The 18082-nt window shown below is 46.3% G+C and overlaps 1 protein-coding gene across 1 annotated transcript in view; it reads left to right on the plus strand.

Annotated features, from left to right (window-relative positions):
* Window positions 1-3071: 3071 nt before the first annotated feature.
* Window positions 3072-18082, plus strand: part of BEST4 (bestrophin 4) — a 45174-nt gene continuing 30163 nt past the window's right edge. The window contains exons 1-3 of the mRNA XM_063427169.1: window positions 3072-3223; window positions 3943-4271; window positions 5040-5194. Coding sequence (XP_063283239.1) covers window positions 3072-3223; window positions 3943-4271; window positions 5040-5194 — 636 coding nt within the window. The remainder of the gene's footprint in view (window positions 3224-3942; window positions 4272-5039; window positions 5195-18082) is intronic.

Below are 18082 nucleotides of genomic sequence, written 5' to 3' on the forward strand. Positions count from 1 at the left end.
CACATGTTTGGTATCAGTAGGTAGGGTTTGCTTTCCCCCTGCCTCCGGTAGCTGGTATCGAGTCCGTAGTCGCTTGGTGTCGATAGTAATCGATAAATTTCACTACCATGAGCAGGAGCTTTGGTATCGTGCGACTGCTCTGCTGCAAGGTCAGGCCCCACCCCCAGCACTCTAATTTTATATCCTTACGTATATTTTTAAGAAAAATTACTTTTCGGCCGTTTAGTAGTAAGCTCCCTAATTTGGGATTCCCATTTAAAGGATATTAAATTAGGTAGCGTTTGTGTTTAGTAGATAGCTCCCTAATTTGATATCCTTGAAATGGGAATGCCAAATTAGGGAGATATCAACTCCAAACAGCGGAAAGGGCAAAATTGAGAAAAGCCCTTTTCCTTAATGTTACTGTTTCAGTTGTTTAGCAATTTGCTTCGATTCATTCTGATTTAGTTCATTTTCAGTTTGTTCTGGTTTGCAAAGAATTTTGAATTTCGGACTCTTACAATTTGCCAAAATCAGACGATTTCATACGTCGTAAGTGCAGTAACAAATTGAGGCATTGCAGGGCCGGCACTGGGCCATTACATACATGTCGTCTTTCTATGTTCTACATGTGCTGTGTGTGTATCTATGAATTAATAACTGTACAAATGAAACTATGGGGTATAACTCTGTATGAGAGACACAGTGAGAGAAAGTAGTAAGAGAGGGAAGGGAAGCAGAAGAGAGATACAGTGTGTACACATGGTTTAATAATATATACCCTTGATCTCTGGCAGTAAATCACAACTGATTGCAGCCCTAGTCGTCGTATATAAGGCGCAATTCACCAATTTATTGACTTGCCTTTCAGTAAAGCTTTCATGCAGCAACACAGGTAAACCGGTCTGAGAGTGAGTTATGGAATGAGTGACAGAGAACCTGAGTGAGTGAGGGAATGAGAGTATCTGAGTGAGTGAGGGAATGAGAGTATCCGAGTGAGTGAGGGAATGAGAGTATCCGAGTGAGTGAAGGAATGAGAGTATCTGAGTGAGTGAAGGAATGAGAGTATCTGAGTGACTCAGAGTATCTGAGTCAGTGAGGGAATGAGAGTATCCGAGTGAGTGAAGGAATGAGAGTATCCGAGTGAGTGAAGGAATGAGAGTATCTGAGTGAGTGAAGGAATGAGAGTATCTGAGAGTATCTGAGTGAGTGAGGGAATGAGAGTATCCGAGTGAGTGAGGGAATGAGAGTATCCGAGTGAGTGAGGGAATGAGAGTATCTGAGTCAGTGAGGAAATGAGAGTATCCGAGTGAGTGAAGGAATGAGAGTATCTGAGTGAGTGAGGGAACGAGAGTACCTGAGTAAGTAAAGGAATGAGAGTACCTGAGTGAGTGAAGGAATGAGAGTATCTGAGTGAGTGAGGGAATGAGAGTATCTGAGTCAATGAGGGAATGAGAGTATCTGAGTGAGAGAAGGAATGAGAGTATCTGAGTGAGTGAGAGAACGAGAGTACCTGAGTAAGTGAAGGAATGAGAGTACCTGAGTGAGTGAAGGAATGAGGGTACCTGAGTGAATGAGGGAACGAGAGTACCTGAGTAAGTGAAGGAATGAGAGTACCTGAGTGGGTGAAGGAATTAGGTATCTGAGTGAGGGAGGGAACAAGAGTATCTGAGTGAGGGAATGAGAGTACCTGAGTGAGTGAGAGAATGAGAGTATCTGAGTGAGTGAAGGAATGAGAGTACCTGAGTAAGTGAAGGAATGAGAGTACCTGAGCGAGTGAAGGAATTAGAGTACCTGAGTGAGGGAACGAGAGTATCTGAGTGAGTGAGGGAGCAAGAGTATCTGAGTGAGTGAAGGAATGAGAGTACCTGAGTGAGTAAAGGAATGAGAGTACCTGAGTGAAGAAAGGAATGAGAGTACCCGAGTGAATGAGCGAATGAGAGTACCTGGGTGAGTGAGGGAATGAGAGATATAATTTCTGACTTTATTTTAAAATGATTGAAATATTCTTTATTTACTGTCATGGATTGAGATATTAAGTAGAAATATTGATTGTTAATTGACCAGCTTGTTTATCCGATTTTAAATCTCAGCCTAGTGTGGTATATCCTGACTTCTCAACTGCTAACCTTTATTACTTCCGCTGGAAGGATATTCCAGATATCTACTACCCTTTTTATATCACTGTTACTGCTCCCACTGGAAGGCTATTCCAGGTATCTACTACCCTTTCTATATCACTGTTACTGCTCCCACTGGAAGGCTATTCCATGTATCTACTACCCTTTCCATATCACTGTTACTGCTCCCACTGGAAGATTATTCCAGGTATCTACTACCCTTTCTATATCACTGTTACTGATCCCACTGGAAGGCTATTCCCAGTATCTACTACCCTTTCTATATCACTGGTAGCCTTTACTGCTTTCACTGGAAGGCTATTCCATGTATCTACTACCCTTTCTATATCACTGTTACTGCTCCCACTGGACGGCTATTCCAGATATCTACTACCCTTTCTATCACTGGTAGCCTTTACTGCTCCCACTGGAAGGCTATTCCAGGTATCTACTACCCTTTCTATATCACTGTTACTGCTCCCACTGGAAGGCTATTCCAGGTATCTACTACCCTTTCTATATCACTGTTACTGCTCCCACTGGACGGCTATTCCAGATATCTACTACCCTTTCTATCACTGGTAGCCTTTACTGCTCCCACTGTAAGGCTATTCCAGGTATCTACTACCCTTTCTATATCACTGTTACTGCTCCCACTGGAAGACTATTCCAGGTATCTACTACCCTTTCTATATCACTGTTACTGCTCCCACTGGAAGGCTATTCCACGTATCTACTACCCTTTCTATATCACTGTTACCGCTCCCACTGGAAGGCTATTCCAGGTATCTACTACCCTTTCTATATCAGTTACCCTTTACTATATTTACAACTGCAATTTAAAGGCTATTCCATGTATCTACTACCTTTTTATACCCTTTCTATATGTTAACCTTTATTTATGTATATTTTTAATACACTGAATGGATTAAATGTAAATTGTTTTGGATCTTGTCTCTAGTAGGAGTCAAAATGACCATTTCATACACGTTGAAAGTGGCCAATGCTCGATTTGGGGGGTTCTCCAAACTCCTGTTCCGATGGAAAGGAAGCATTTATAAATTACTGTACAAGGAATTCCTCGTCTTTGTCGCCCTCTATTCCCTGCTCAGTGTGACATACAGGTGAGAAGCAAGGCGTTATTATTCTTCAAACACTCTCTCTCATGTGAATCGGCATCATCACCGAGTATTCTGGGGATTTCAATCCAACTGCCAGCAAATGCTTTCATACCCGTGTCTCAGGCGTGTTATCCTGCTAAGACACACACACGTTTATTTATTTATTTTATAACTGAGAACTCGAAATGCAAATACAAGGCCTATTACCAAAACTGGAAAAAATGTGACATCTTGCTATTATTAACTTTGGCCTACAATATAATCCTTATAGACGATGTGTGTTTCATGTTTACGGTATACATACTAATCAACTGCAATGAAAAAAACTGAAAACCACTGCACTATTGTAAATACATAGGCAATAAAAATGTGCCCAGTCAGTATGATTTACATTTAAAAAAATCATGTTAATAAAATGAATTCTGATTAATATATTTGCACTATTGTTAAATTTACTGACAAATCTCCATCTGATTAGCAACTTGCCGCCAGTGTGAAATTCAAACAATGTAGTAACTATTTGGTCTGTAGCTTCCGTCTAGTAGTTTTGTTTTTACTTTATAAATCCATGCCTTCCTAAGTGAGTTTTATTTCTTCCATGATATAATGAGATCGAAAATGTAAGGCCAGGCAGAGAGTGATGGGAGTAATTATTTGCACACAGCCTGCTCCAGCTGTAACCAACACCAGTCTGATTAATAAATTCATATTCCTGCTTCCAGGTTAATGCTTTCGGAAGACCAAAAGCGTCATTTCGAGGAGGTTGCGCTGTACTGTAACAAGTATACGGATCTCATCCCAATATCCTTCCTGTTGGGTTTCTATGTCAATCTCATCATCAGCCGTTGGTGGGGTCAGTACACCAACATCCCTCTCCCAGACCAGCTGATGTGCGTGGTGTCCAGTAACGTGCATGGAGCCGATGAGAAGGGCCGCCTGCTCAGACGTACCCTGATCCGCTTCGCCAATCTGTCATCGGTGCTCATCTTGAGGTCCGTCAGCACCCGCGTTCTAAAGCGGTTCCCAACTATGGAGCATATTGTGGAAGCAGGTGGGAGAGATGCCGAATGCTTCGTGGTATCTGCGCTATGGAACATGTTGGAGATTTACAAGTTATAATAATCAATTTTTTTTGCTCAGTGGGGGCCTGGGAGCGCAGGTCAGATCAATGCAGTGGTTCTTCTCAGATGTTGTTTACGTTGCTTTAGCCTAGTGAGCCGTTCAACAACAGTAAAATCAATCTGTGACTCACTTTTCACGTAAACTATTGTCTACAACATTAAACTAACAACTAACAAAGTTAGAAAAGAAATAAGACAAAACAAAACATTTTCTTTTTATCAAACTCTTTCCACTGTCAGAGGTGAATATGGAGTAACATTGCAAAGTGAATTAAAATGAAAAATTCCAGTTTCAAATTTAATGAAAGAGTAGCCAAACTGAAATCATAGATGGCTTAGAGAATTTTTCCAGTTTTGGCTAGTTTGACGTTAAATTTGAATTTTTCTTAGAATTCACGTTGAAATTCTCACCTTGGTAGATATTCATGACCGATGGAAAGAACCGTAGTACAGAAGCTATCGAATGGGAATATAACAGAAAAACAAAATAAACACATATTTGTTACTTTAAATACCAGATTTCTAAACAAATAATAAAGCCGATTAATGATACAATGTGTGCAACGTCTCATGTAAATTGCTAAATCTTTAATATAGATATATACATGAAACAATCTGAGCAATTTATGGAGAGAGCGATAAGAAGAGCCATTATTTAATTATGTATAGTGATGGTTGTAAGGTCTCTCCTAAATTAGGATTTATGACCCATGAGGAGCTGAAGAAGTTCGAGAGCCTCTCGTCAGACTATAATAAATACTGGATCCCCTGTGTCTGGTTCACCAACATGATCGCGCAAGCACGCAGAGACGGGAGAGTACGAGACGATGTGGCACTTAAACTTCTAATGGACGTAAGTTGGGTCGGGAGCTGGAGGCAAAATCATTTTAACCATTTTTAGTGAAGATTGTATTTCTGGTCTTTTTTAAAAATGTAATAAATAATTGGTTGATAATTGAATCCTCAAGGTTTAAATGTTTTATTAGTGGGATCGTTACACTAACGACGTTTTGTATAGTTTGTCTGATGTGTCCCTTTTTGTTATTTTGTAAATTTTCATTTTAGGGGTGTGAGTGGGGGTGTGGCCAGGGGCTGGTCGGAGTATTTAAGAGTGATACAATCTTTATGCAATACTTAGACTGAATCTATCCCAGACAAAAACATATACTGAGACAGAGTAGGGGTTACTATTGTCTCAGTATTTCATTTGTGTCAGTATTTTCCTACACCTGACTTTTCTAGACACTGGATGGAGCAGGGAATTGGCGCTACTTATTATTATTATTTTATTATTTATATAGCGCCATCAGATTCCGTAGCGCTGTACAATACCTATGAAGGATCCTGCTGTACCTCAATGCTGTACTCTTGCGCATGTGTGAGATTATGGCAGTGATGTCAGCTCCTGTTGCTGAAAGCGCAAGGAGCTTAAGAGGACTGGCTGGAAGGGGATGGCGGCACCCGCGAGGGACAGCTTCAGGTAAACTAACTTAGTATGTACAGCAATGGGTAGGTGGGAGGTTAGTATGTACAGCAGTGAGCAGGTGGGAGGTTAGTATGTACAGCAATGGGTAGGTGGGGGTTAGTATATACAGCAGTGGGCAGGTGGGAGGTTAGTATGTACAGCAGTGAGCAGGTGGGAGGTTAGTATGTACAGCAGTGAGCAGGTGGGAGGTTAGTATGTACAGCAGTGAGCAGGTGGGAGGTTAGTATGTACAGCAGTGAGCAGGTGGGAGGTTAGTATGTACAGCAATGGGTAGGTGGGAGGTTAGTATGTACAGCAGTGAGCAGGTGGGAGGTTAGTATGTACAGCAATGGGTAGGTGGGGGTTAGTATATACAGCAGTGGGCAGGTGGTGGGGTTAGTATGTACAGCATTGGGCAGGTGGGAGGTTAGTATATACAGCAGTGGGCAGGTGGGGGGTTAGTATGTACAGCAGAGGTGGGGGGTTAGTATGTACAGCAGTGGGCAGGTGGGGGGTTAGTATGTACAGCAGTGGGCAGGTGGGAGGTTAGTATGTACAGCAGTGGGCAGGTGGGAGGTTAGTATGTACAGCATTGTGCAGGTGGGGGGTAAGTATTTACATCAGAGGTGGGGGGTTAGTATGTACAGCAGTGGGTAGGTGGGGGGTTAGTATGTACAGCAGTGGGCGGGGGGAGGTTAGTATGTACAGCATTGGGCAGGTGGGGGTTAGTATGTACAGCAGTGGGCAGGTGGGGGGTTAGTATGTACAGCAGTGAGCAGGTGGGAGGTTAGTATGTACAGCAGTGGGCGGGTGGGGGGTTAGTATGTACAGCAGTGGGCAGGGGGGGTTAGTATGTACAGCAGTGGGCAGGGGGAGGTTAGTATGTACAGCAGTGAGCAGGTGGGAGGTTAGTATGTACAGCAGTGGGCGGGGGGAGGTTAGTATGTACAGCAATGGGCAGGTGGGGGGTTAGTATGTACAGCAATGGGCAGGTGGGAGGTTAGTATGTACAGCAGTGAGCAGGTGGGAGGTTAGTATGTACAGCAGTGGGCGGGGGGAGGTTAGTATGTAGAGCAATGGGTAGGTGGGAGGTTAGTATGTACAGCAGTGAGCAGGTGGGAGGTTAGTATGTACAGCAATGGGTAGGTGGGGGGTTAGTGTATACAGCAGTGGGCAGGTGGTGGGGTTAGTATGTACAGCAGGGGCAGGTGGGGGGTTAGTATGTACAGCAGAGGTGGGGGTTAGTATGTACAGCAGTGGGCAGGTGGGGGGTTAGTATGTACAGCAGTGAGCAGGTCGGAGGTTAGTATGTACAGCAGTGGGCGGGGGAGGTTAGTATGTACAGCAATGGGCAGGTGGTGGGGTTAGTATGTACAGCAGGGGCAGGTGGGGGGTTAGTATGTACAGCAGAGGTGGGGGGTTAGTATGTACAGCAGTGGGCAGGTGGGGGGTTAGTATGTACAGCAGTGAGCAGGTGGGAGGTTAGTATGTACAGCAGTGGGCGGGGGGAGGTTAGTATGTACAGCAATGGGCAGGTGGGGGGTTAGTATGCACAGCAATGGGCAGGTGGGAGGTTAGTATGTACAGCAGTGAGCAGGTGGGAGGTTAGTATGTACAGCAGTGGGCGGGGGGAGGTTAGTATGTACAGCAATGGGTAGGTGGGAGGTTAGTATGTACAGCAGTAAGCAGGTGGGAGGTTAGTATGTACAGCAATGGGTAGGTGGGGGGTTAGTATATACAGCAGTGGGCAGGTGGTGGGGTTAGTATGTACAGCAGGGGCAGGTGGGGGGTTAGTATGTACAGCAGAGGTGGGGGGTTAGTATGTACAGCAGTGGGCGGGTGGGGGGTTAGTATGTACAGCAGTAGGCAGGTGGGAGGTTAGTATGTACAGCAGTGGGCGGGGGGAGGTTAGTATGTACAGCATTGGGAAGGTGGGGGGTTAGTATGTACAGCAGTGGGCAGGTGGGGGGTTAATATGTACAGCAGTGGGCAGGTGGGGGGTTAGTATGTACAGCAATGGGCAGGTGGGGGGTTAGTATGTACAGCAGTGGGCAGGGGGGGTTAGTATGTACAGCAGTGGGCAGCTTGGGGGTTAGTATGTACAGCAGTGGGCGGGGGGAGGTTAGTATGTACAGCTGTGGGCAGGTGGGGGGTTAGTATGTACAGCAGTGGGCAGGGGGGTTAGTATGTACAGCAGTGGGCAGAGGGGTTAGTATGTACAGCAGTGGGCGGGTGGAGGGTTAGTATGAGTATGTACAGCAGGGGCAGGTGGGGGTTAGTATGTACAGCAGAGGTGGGGGGGGTTAGTATTTACAGCAGTGGGCGGGTGGGGGTGTTAGTATGCACAGCAGTGGGCAGGTGGGGGGTTAGTATGTACAGCAGTGGGCAGGTGGGTGGAGGTTAGTATGTACAGCAGGGGCAGGTGGGGGGTTAGTATGTACAGCAGAGGTGGGGGGGTTAGTATTTACAGCAGTGGGCGGGTGGGGGTGTTAGTATACACAGCAGTGGGAGCTTAGTATGTACAGCAGTGGGCAGGTGGGTGGAGGTTAGTATGTACAGCAGGGGCAGGTGGGGGGTTAGTATGTACAGCAGTGGGCAGGTGGGGGGTTAGTATGTACAGCAGTGGGCAGGTGGGGGTTAGTATGTACAGCAGTGGGCAGGTGGGTGGAGGTTAGTATGTACAGCAGGGGCAGGTGGGGGGTTAATATGTACAGCAGAGGTGGGGGGGTTAGTATTTACAGCAGTGGGGGGTGGGGGTGTTAGTATGCACAGCAGTGGGCAGGTGGGGGGTTAGTATGTACCGCAGTGGGCAGGTGGGTGGAGGTGAGTATGTACAGCAGGGGCAGGTGGGGGGTTGTTATGTACAGCAGTGGGCAGGTGGGGGGTTAGTATGTACAGCAGTGGGCAGGTGGGGGGTTAGTATGTACCGCAGTGGGCAGGTGGATGGAGGTTAGTATGTACAGCAGGGGCAGGTGGGGGGTTAGTATGTACAGCAGTGGGCAGGTTGGGGGGTTAGTATGTACAGCAGTGGGCAAGGGAGGTTAGTATGTACAGCAGTGAGCAGGTGGGAGGTTAGTATGTACAGCAGTGAGCAGGTGGGAGGTTAGTATGTACAGAAGTGGGCAGGTTGGGGGGTTAGTATGTACAGCAGTGAGCAGGTGGGAGGTTAGTATGTACAGCAGTGGGCGGGTGGGGCGTTAGTATGTACAGCAGTGGGCAGGTTGGGGGTTAGAATGTACAGCAGTGGGCAGGTTGGGGGTTAGTATGTACAGCAGTGGGCGGGTGGGAGGTTAGTATGTACAGCAGTGTGCAGGTGGGAGGTTAGTATGTACAGCAGTGAGCAGGTGGGAGGTCAGTATGTACAGCAGTGGGCAGGTGGGGGGTTAGTATGTACAGCAGTGGGCGGGTGGGGGGTTAGTATGTACAGCAGTGGGCAGGGGGGTTAGTATGTACAGCAGTGGGCAGGTTGGGGGGTTAGTATGTACAGCAGTGGGCAGGGGGGTTAGTATGTACAGCAGTGGGCAGGTTGGGGGTTAGTATGTACAGCAGTGGGCAGGTTGGGGGGTTAGTACGTACAGCAGTGGGCAGGTTGGGGGTAGGTTAGCCTGTATAGGAGTGGCAGGTGGGGGGATTAGTATGTACAGCAGTGGGCAGGTTGGGGGGTTAGTATGTACAGCAATGGGCAGGTTGGGGGGTTAGTATGTACAGCAGTGGGCAGGTTGGAAAGGTTAGTATGTACAGCAGTGAGCAGGTGGGAGGTTAGTATGTACAGCAGTGGGCAGGTGGGAGGTTAGTATGTACAGCAGTGAGCAGGTGGGAGGTTAGTATGTACAGCAGTGGGCAGGTTGGGGGTTAGTATGTACAGCAGTGGGCAGGTTGGGGGTTAGTATGTACAGCAGTGGGCAGGTTGGGAGGTTAGTATGTACAGCAGTGAGCAGGTGGGAGGTTAGTATGTACAGCAGTGGGCAGGTTGGGGGTTAGTATGTACAGCAGTGGGCAGGTTGGGGGGTTAGTACGTACAGCAGTGGGCAGGTTGGGGGTAGGTTAGCCTGTATAGGAGGGGCAGGTGGGGGGATTAGTATGTACAGCAGTGGGCAGGTTGGGGGGTTAGTATGTACAGCAATGGGCAGGTTGGGGGGTTAGTATGTACAGCAGTGGGCAGGTTGGGGGGTTAGTATGTACAGCAGTGGGCAGGTTGGGGGTAGGTTAGCATGTATAGGAGGGGCAGGTGGGGGGTTAGTATGTACAGCAGTGGGCAGGTTGGGGGTTAGTATGTACAGCAGTGGGCAGGTTGGGGGGTTAGTATGTACAGCTGTGGGCAGGTTGGGGGGTTAGTATGTACAGCAGTGGGCAGGTTGGGAGTTAGTATGTACAGCAGTGGGCAGGTTGGGGGTAGGTTAGCATGTATAGGAGGGGCAGGTGGGGGGTTAGTATGTACAGCAGTGGGCAGGTTGGGGGTTAGTATGTACAGCAGTGGGCAGGTTGGGGGTAGGTTAGCATGTATAGGAGGGGCAGGTGGGGGGTTAGTATGTACAGCAGTGGGCAGGTGGGGGGTTAGTATGTACAGCAGTGGGCAGGTTGGGGGGTTAGTGTGTACAGCAGTGGGCAGAGGGGGTTAGTATGTACAGCAGTGGGCAGGTTGGGGGTAGGTTAGCATGTATAGGAGGGGCAGGTGGGGGGATTAGTATGTACAGCAGTAGGAGACTGTTGTAATAGATAAACTGTTGTATTATGGAAGGAATGTAAGATTTGAAATGACTTTATTATTTAATTACAGGGAGGGGTGGGTGACATTTGATAGATTTATGAATGTCTTTATACTCCTTCCCTATTTAGATGGTTACAGTTTGTGTTTTAAAGTGACTTTCGAGGCCAAATTCATAAATAAATTACTAAATGATTGCTCACATGAGCTTTACCACTCTAACAACAGCGATGACTTAATGCTCTAACAACAGCGATGGCTTAACGCTCTAACAACAGCGAAGGCTTACCACTCTAACAACAGCGATGGCTTACCACTCTAACAACAGCGATGGCTTAATGCTCTAACAACAGCGATGGCTTAACGCTCTAACAACAGCGAAGGCTTACCACTCTAACAACAGCGATGGCTTACCACTCTAACAACAGCGAAGGCTTAATGCTCTAACAACAGCGAAGGCTTAACACTCTAACAACAGCGATGGCTTACCACTCTAACAACAGCGAAGGCTTACCACTCTAACAACAGCGATGGCTTAATGCTCTAACAACAGCGATGGCTTACCACTCTAACAACAGAGAAGGCTTACCACTATAACAACAGCGAAGGCTTAACGCTCTAACAACAACGATGGCTTACCACTCTAACAACAGCGATGGCTTAATGCTCTAACAACAGCGATGGCTTAATGCTCTAACAACAGCGATGGCTTACCACTCTAACAACAGCGATGGCTTACCACTCTAACAACAGCGATGGCTTACCGCTCTAACAACAGCGATGGCTTACCGCTCTAACAACAGCGATGGCTTACCACTCTAACACCAGCGATGGCTTACCGCTCTAACAACAGCGATGGCTTAATGCTCTAACAACAGCGATGGCTTACCACTCTAACAACAGCGATGGCTTACCACTCTAACAACAGCGATGGCGTACCGCTCTAACAACAGCGAAGGCTTACCACTCTAACAACAGCGATGGCTTACCACTCTAACAACAGCGATGGCTTACCACTCTAACAACAGCGATGGCTTAATGCTCTAACAACAGCGATGGCTTACCACTCTAACAACAGCGATGGCTTACCACTCTAACAACAGCGATGGCTTACCACTCTAACAACAGCGATGGCTTAACACTCTAACAACAGCGATGGCTTACCGCTCTAACAACAGCGATGGCTTAATGCTCTAACAACAGCGATGGCTTACCGCTCTAACAACAGCGATGGCTTACCACTCTAACAACAGCGATGGCTTACCACTCTAACAACAGCGATGGCTTACCACTCTAACAACAGCGATGGCTTAATGCTCTAACAACAGCGATGGCTTACCACTCTAACAACAGCGATGGCTTACCACTCTAACAACAGCGATGGCTTACCACTCTAACAACAGCGATGGCTTAACGCTCTAACAACAGCGATGGCTTACCGCTCTAACAACAGCGATGGCTTACCACTCTAACAACAGCGATGGCTTAATGCTCTAACAACAGCGATGGCTTACCACTCTAACAACAGCGATGGCTTACCACTCTAACAACAGCGATGGCTTACCGCTCTAACAACAGCGAAGGCTTACCACTCTAACAACAGCGATGGCTTACCACTCTAACAACAGCGATGGCTTACCACTCTAACAACAGCGATGGCTTACTACTCTAACAACAGCGATGGCTTAACGCTCTAACAACAGCGATGGCTTACCACTCTAACAACAGCGATGGCTTACCACTCTAACAACAGCGATGGCTTACCACTCTAACAACAGCGAAGGCTTAACGCGCTAACAACAGCGAAGGCTTACCACTCTAACAACAGCGAAGGCTTAACGCTCTAACAACAGCGATGGCTTACCACTCTAACAACAGCGATGGCTTACCACTCTAACAACAGCGATGGCTTAATGCTCTAACAACAGCGATGGCTTACCACTCTAACAACAGCGAAGGCTTACCACTCTAACAACAGCGATGGCTTACCACTCTAACAACAGCGATGGCTTACCACTCTAACAACAGCGAAGGCTTAATGCTCTATCAACAGCGATGGCTTACCACTCTAACAACAGCGATGGCTTACCACTCTAACAACAGCGATGGCTTACCGCTCTAACAACAGCGATGGCTTACCACTCTAACAACAGCGATGGCTTACCACTCTAACAACAGCGAAGGCTTAATGCTCTAACAACAGCGATGGCTTACCGCTCTAACAACAGCGATGGCTTACCACTCTAACAACAGCGATGGCTTACCACTCTAACAACAGCGAAGGCTTACCACTCTAACAACAGCGAAGGCTTAATGCTCTAACAACAGCGATGGCTTACCACTCTAACAACAGCGATGGCTTACCACTCTAACAACAGCGATGGCTTAATGCTCTAACAACAGCGATGGCTTAATGCTCTAACAACAGCGATGGCTTACCACTCTAACAACAGCGATGGCTTACCACTCTAACAACAGCGATGGCTTACCGCTCTAACAACAGCGATGGCTTACCGCTCTAACAACAGCGATGGCTTACCACTCTAACAACAGCGATGGCTTACCGCTCTAACAACAGCGATGGCTTAATGCTCTAACAACAGCGATTGCTTACCACTCTAACAACAGCGATGGCTTACCACTCTAACAACAGCGATGGCTTACCGCTCTAACAACAGCGAAGGCTTACCACTCTAACAACAGCGATGGCTTACCACTCTAACAACAGCGATGGCTTACCACTCTAACAACAGCGATGGCTTAATGCTCTAACAACAGCGATGGCTTACCACTCTAACAACAGCGATGGCTTACCACTCTAACAACAGCGATGGCTTACCACTCTAACAACAGCGATGGCTTAACGCTCTAACAACAGCGATGGCTTACCGCTCTAACAACAGCGATGGCTTACCACTCTAACAACAGCGATGGCTTAATGCTCTAACAACAGCGATGGCTTACCACTCTAACAACAGCGATGGCTTACCACTCTAACAACAGCGATGGCTTACCGCTCTAACAACAGCGATGGCTTACCGCTCTAACAACAGCGAAGGCTTACCACTCTAACAACAGCGATGGCTTACCACTCTAACAACAGCGATGGCTTACCGCTCTAACAACAGCGAAGGCTTATCACTCTAACAACAGCGATGGCTTACCACTCTAACAACAGCGATGGCTTACCACTCTAACAACAGCGATGGCTTACCGCTCTAACAACAGCGATGGCTTACCACTCTAACAACAGCGATGGCTTAATGCTCTAACAACAGCGATGGCTTACCACTCTAACAACAGCGATGGCTTACCACTCTAACAACAGCGATGGCTTACCACTCTAACAACAGCGATGGCTTAACGCTCTAACAAAAGCGATGGCTTACCGCCCTAACAACAGCGATGGCTTACCACTCTAACAACAGCGATGGCTTAATGCTCTAACAACAGCGATGGCTTACCACTCTAACAACAGCGATGGCTTACCACTCTAACAACAGCGATGGCTTACCGCTCTAACAACAGCGAAGGCTTACCACTCTAACAACAGCGATGGCTTACCACTCTAACAACAGCGATGGCTTACCGCTCTAACAACAGCGAAGGCTTACCACTCTAACAACAGCGATGGCTTACCACTCTAACAACAGCGATGGCTTACCACTCTAACAACAGCGATGGCTTACCGCTCTAACAACAGCGAAGGCTTAACGCGCTAACAACAGCGAAGGCTTACCACTCTAACAACAGCGAAGGCTTAACGCTCTAACAACAGCGATGGCTTACCACTCTAACAACAGCGATGGCTTACCACTCTAACAACAGCGATGGCTTAATGCTCTAACAACAGCGATGGCTTACCACTCTAACAACAGCGAAGGCTTACCACTCTAACAACAGCGATGGCTTACCACTCTAACAACAGCGATGGCTTACCACTCTAACAACAGCGAAGGCTTAATGCTCTAAGAACAGCGATGGCTTACCACTCTAACAACAGCGATGGCTTACCACTCTAACAACAGCGATGGCTTACCGCTCTAACAACAGCGATGGCTTACCACTCTAACAACAGCGATGGCTTACCACTCTAACAACAGCGAAGGCTTAATGCTCTAACAACAGCGATGGCTTACCGCTCTAACAACAGCGATGGCTTACCACTCTAACAACAGTGATGGCTTACCACTCTAACAACAGCGAAGGCTTATTACTCTAACAACAGCGAAGGCTTAATGCTCTAACAACAGCGATGGCTTACCACTCTAACAACAGCGATGGCTTACCACTCTAACAACAGCGAAGGCTTAATGCTCTAACAACAGCGATGGCTTACCACTCTAACAACAGCGATGGCTTACCACTCTAACAACAGCGATGGCTTACCACTCTAACAACAGCGAAGGCTTAATGCTCTAACAACAGCGAAGGCTTACCACTCTAACAACAGCGATGGCTTACCACTCTAACAACAGCGATGGCTTACCACTCTAACAACAGCGATGGCTTAATGCTCTAACAACAGCGAAGGCTTAATGCTCTAACAACAGTGAAGGCTTACCACGCTAACAACAACGATGGCTTACCACTCTAACAACAGCGATGGCTTACCACTCTAACAACAGCGAAGGCTTAATGCTCTAACAACAGCGAAGGCTTAATGCTCTAACAACAGCGATGGCTTACCACTCTAACAACAGCGAAGGCTTACCACTCTAACAACAGCGATGGCTTACCATTTTAACAACAGCGAAGGCTTAATGCTCTAACAACAGCGAAGGCTTAATGCTCTAACAACAGAGAAGGCTTACCACTCTAACAACAGCGAAGGCTTACCACTCTAACAACAGCGAAGGCTTAATGCTCTAACAACAGAGAAGGCTTACCACTCTAACAACAGCGAAGGCTTAATGCTCTAACAACAGCGAAGGCTTACCACTCTAACAACAGCGATGGCTTACCACTCTAACAACAGCGAAGGCTTACCACTCTAACAACAGCGATGGCTTACCACTCTAACAACAGCGAAGGCTTACCACTCTAACAACAGTGAAGGCTTAATGCTCTAACAACAGCGAAGGCTTAACGCTCTAACAACAGCGAAGGCTTAACGCTCTATCAAAATGCAATGATTTAACACTATAACAAAAACTATGGCTTAATGCTCTATCAAGTTTGATCACTTAACACTCTTCAACTATGGTGGCCTAAAGTGGCACTTGCATTTTATTTCTTTCTAATCTTTTTTCTTAATTTGAACCTTTCATCTTTTAGTAGATAGTTCCCTAATTTGCTGCATGTATATAGAATGTATGTGATATACACAGGATTGCAAATTAAGGAGTGTGGCAGAAATGACTCTTCCACGTGTTCCTAGAGGGGCATGCTGGCTGGCCTCCTACGTAAAGACTATGGGCCCTGCAGAAACCCTGTTAAAAGACTTTGTTCGTGCCATTTCCCTGTACTATTTGGGAACCGAACAGACACACGAACCATGGACCACCCGAGTGCTTGTTATGCCCTATTGACACCTGGCAGCGATTCACACCTCAGTGTTCTAATTGTTCAGCTGGGCGGCCGCAGTTCATATTAATGACCAAGAGGTGGCGGCCATCTTGTTCACGTGTATGCAGGCAGCAGTGTTTGGTCGTCGAGTTCATGGAACTAAAATCGGACACGGAAAATCCCGAACACCGCTGGACTTCCATAATCGCCTACGTTCGGTTCTATATATCCTAGAAGAACAATGTTCGGTGTAATCGTTCGTCTGGATGAGGAGAACAAGCCCCATGGTTCAAATATAGACTACGTTCGGTAGTTCTTTCGTTTTATGCTACCGAAATTGACCGACCGCTAACACTTTTCTCATGGAACTATTTTGGGCAGAAGCCAAAATGTGGTCTGTCCAAAAAGTGACTTCCATGGAAAACCGGCTATCCAGGGATGTGACTTTTTGGGGGGTTTCGTTTATTTTGGGGGTACTTTTGGGGTGTCTGTAAATTGTGTGTTTTCTGTACCTGGATATAATTTAGTTTGTACAGTTCCTGACTCAATTATCTCTTAGGTACAGGGCAAGGACTACCCTGTGATTTTGTGTAAGAAACCCCTTTCATGGGCTTTTGCAAAAAAGGCAGCGTGGGGCCCTGAATAAAACAGATTACTCCCAGCATTAAGCCTTGGCTCATGTGTGGGGGGAACGGCTTTACTAATCTATTGATTGCTATACTCTCTGAATGAGAGGTCTACCCACTGGGATCTGGATCCAAGACTTGGGTCCAGGGTGGGCGGAGAAGGCGAGACCCCAAGTTTGCTATCCTCAAAGAGCTACGGGATTTGCCGGCACTATATAAATAATAAAATAATAATAATAATGAAAACAAATGGATCTAAAAAATTTTAGATCAATTTGTTCCTAATCTGATTGTTTTCAGTTATTTTTTTTTTTGTGTGTATGTAGAAATTCAGCTACTTCTGTATTGTTCTATTAGTCCAAATATGGACGATGCAAGGTTCAGAACAAAATAGATGCACATATCTAATACTAACCCATATAATACAATTTAACACTGGTAACTTGTGAAGGCTGGAAGAACCCTGACACGCAAACCTAGAACTAGGAGTATTCTATACTAAACAGGAAGACCCTTTACCCGTCCTTAGAGCGGCTGGGTAGAATGTAGTAGTAAAGTGATTAAACAAAGTCAAACGCACAGATTCCAGAGGTCAGAGTCAAAAAGCAAAGAGGAGTCAAAATTAGAAATCAGAAAGCACTTTCAGGTAACAGAGATCAGGGCAAGGCAAACATCATTGGTGACCTTAAAGGGACACTATAGTCACCAGAACACCTACAGCTTATTGAATTTGTTCTGGTGAGTAGAATCATTACCGTCAGGCTTTTTGCTGTAAACACTGTCTTTTCAGAGAAAATGCAGTGTTTACATTACAGCCTAGTGATAACTTCACTGGCCACTCCTCAGATGGCTGTTAGATATCCTTCCTAGGTCATGGCTGCCTAAAATGCATCCAAACATTCAGTGTCTCCTTCCTCTGCATGCAGACACTGAACTTTCCTCATAGAAATTCATTGATTCAATTCATCTCTATGAGGAGATGCTGATTGACCAGGGCTGTGTTTGAATCATGCTGGCTCTGCCCCTGATCTGCCTCTTTGTCAGTCTCAGCCAATCCTATGGAGAAGCACTGTGATTGGATCAGGCTACCACTTCTGATGATGTCAGCAGACAGCTTGTTTTTCTGAGGCAGACAGGGCAGAGCCAGCAGCTTCAAGCTTGAATACAGTAAGATTTTTACTATATTTATGGAGGCATGAGTGACAGGGGCAAGATGGTGGTTTTACCACTATAGGGTATCAGGAATACATGTTTGTGTTCCTGACCGTATAGTGATCCTTTCAATAACCCCAGATCTGCTCCTATAGGCTTGTGTAAATTATAATGCAACCAATGTTCCTGAATTGACTGGGACTGGCGTGGCATAAAAAAGTATGCAAGCATCGTGTTATTAAAACGTGTGCAAGGTGGGGTGGTGTGTCTCAGAAAAGACACTAA

The sequence above is a fragment of the Pelobates fuscus genome, chromosome 7 (genome assembly GCF_036172605.1).
Source record: "Pelobates fuscus isolate aPelFus1 chromosome 7, aPelFus1.pri, whole genome shotgun sequence".
In the NCBI taxonomy this organism is placed as follows: domain Eukaryota; kingdom Metazoa; phylum Chordata; class Amphibia; order Anura; family Pelobatidae; genus Pelobates; species Pelobates fuscus.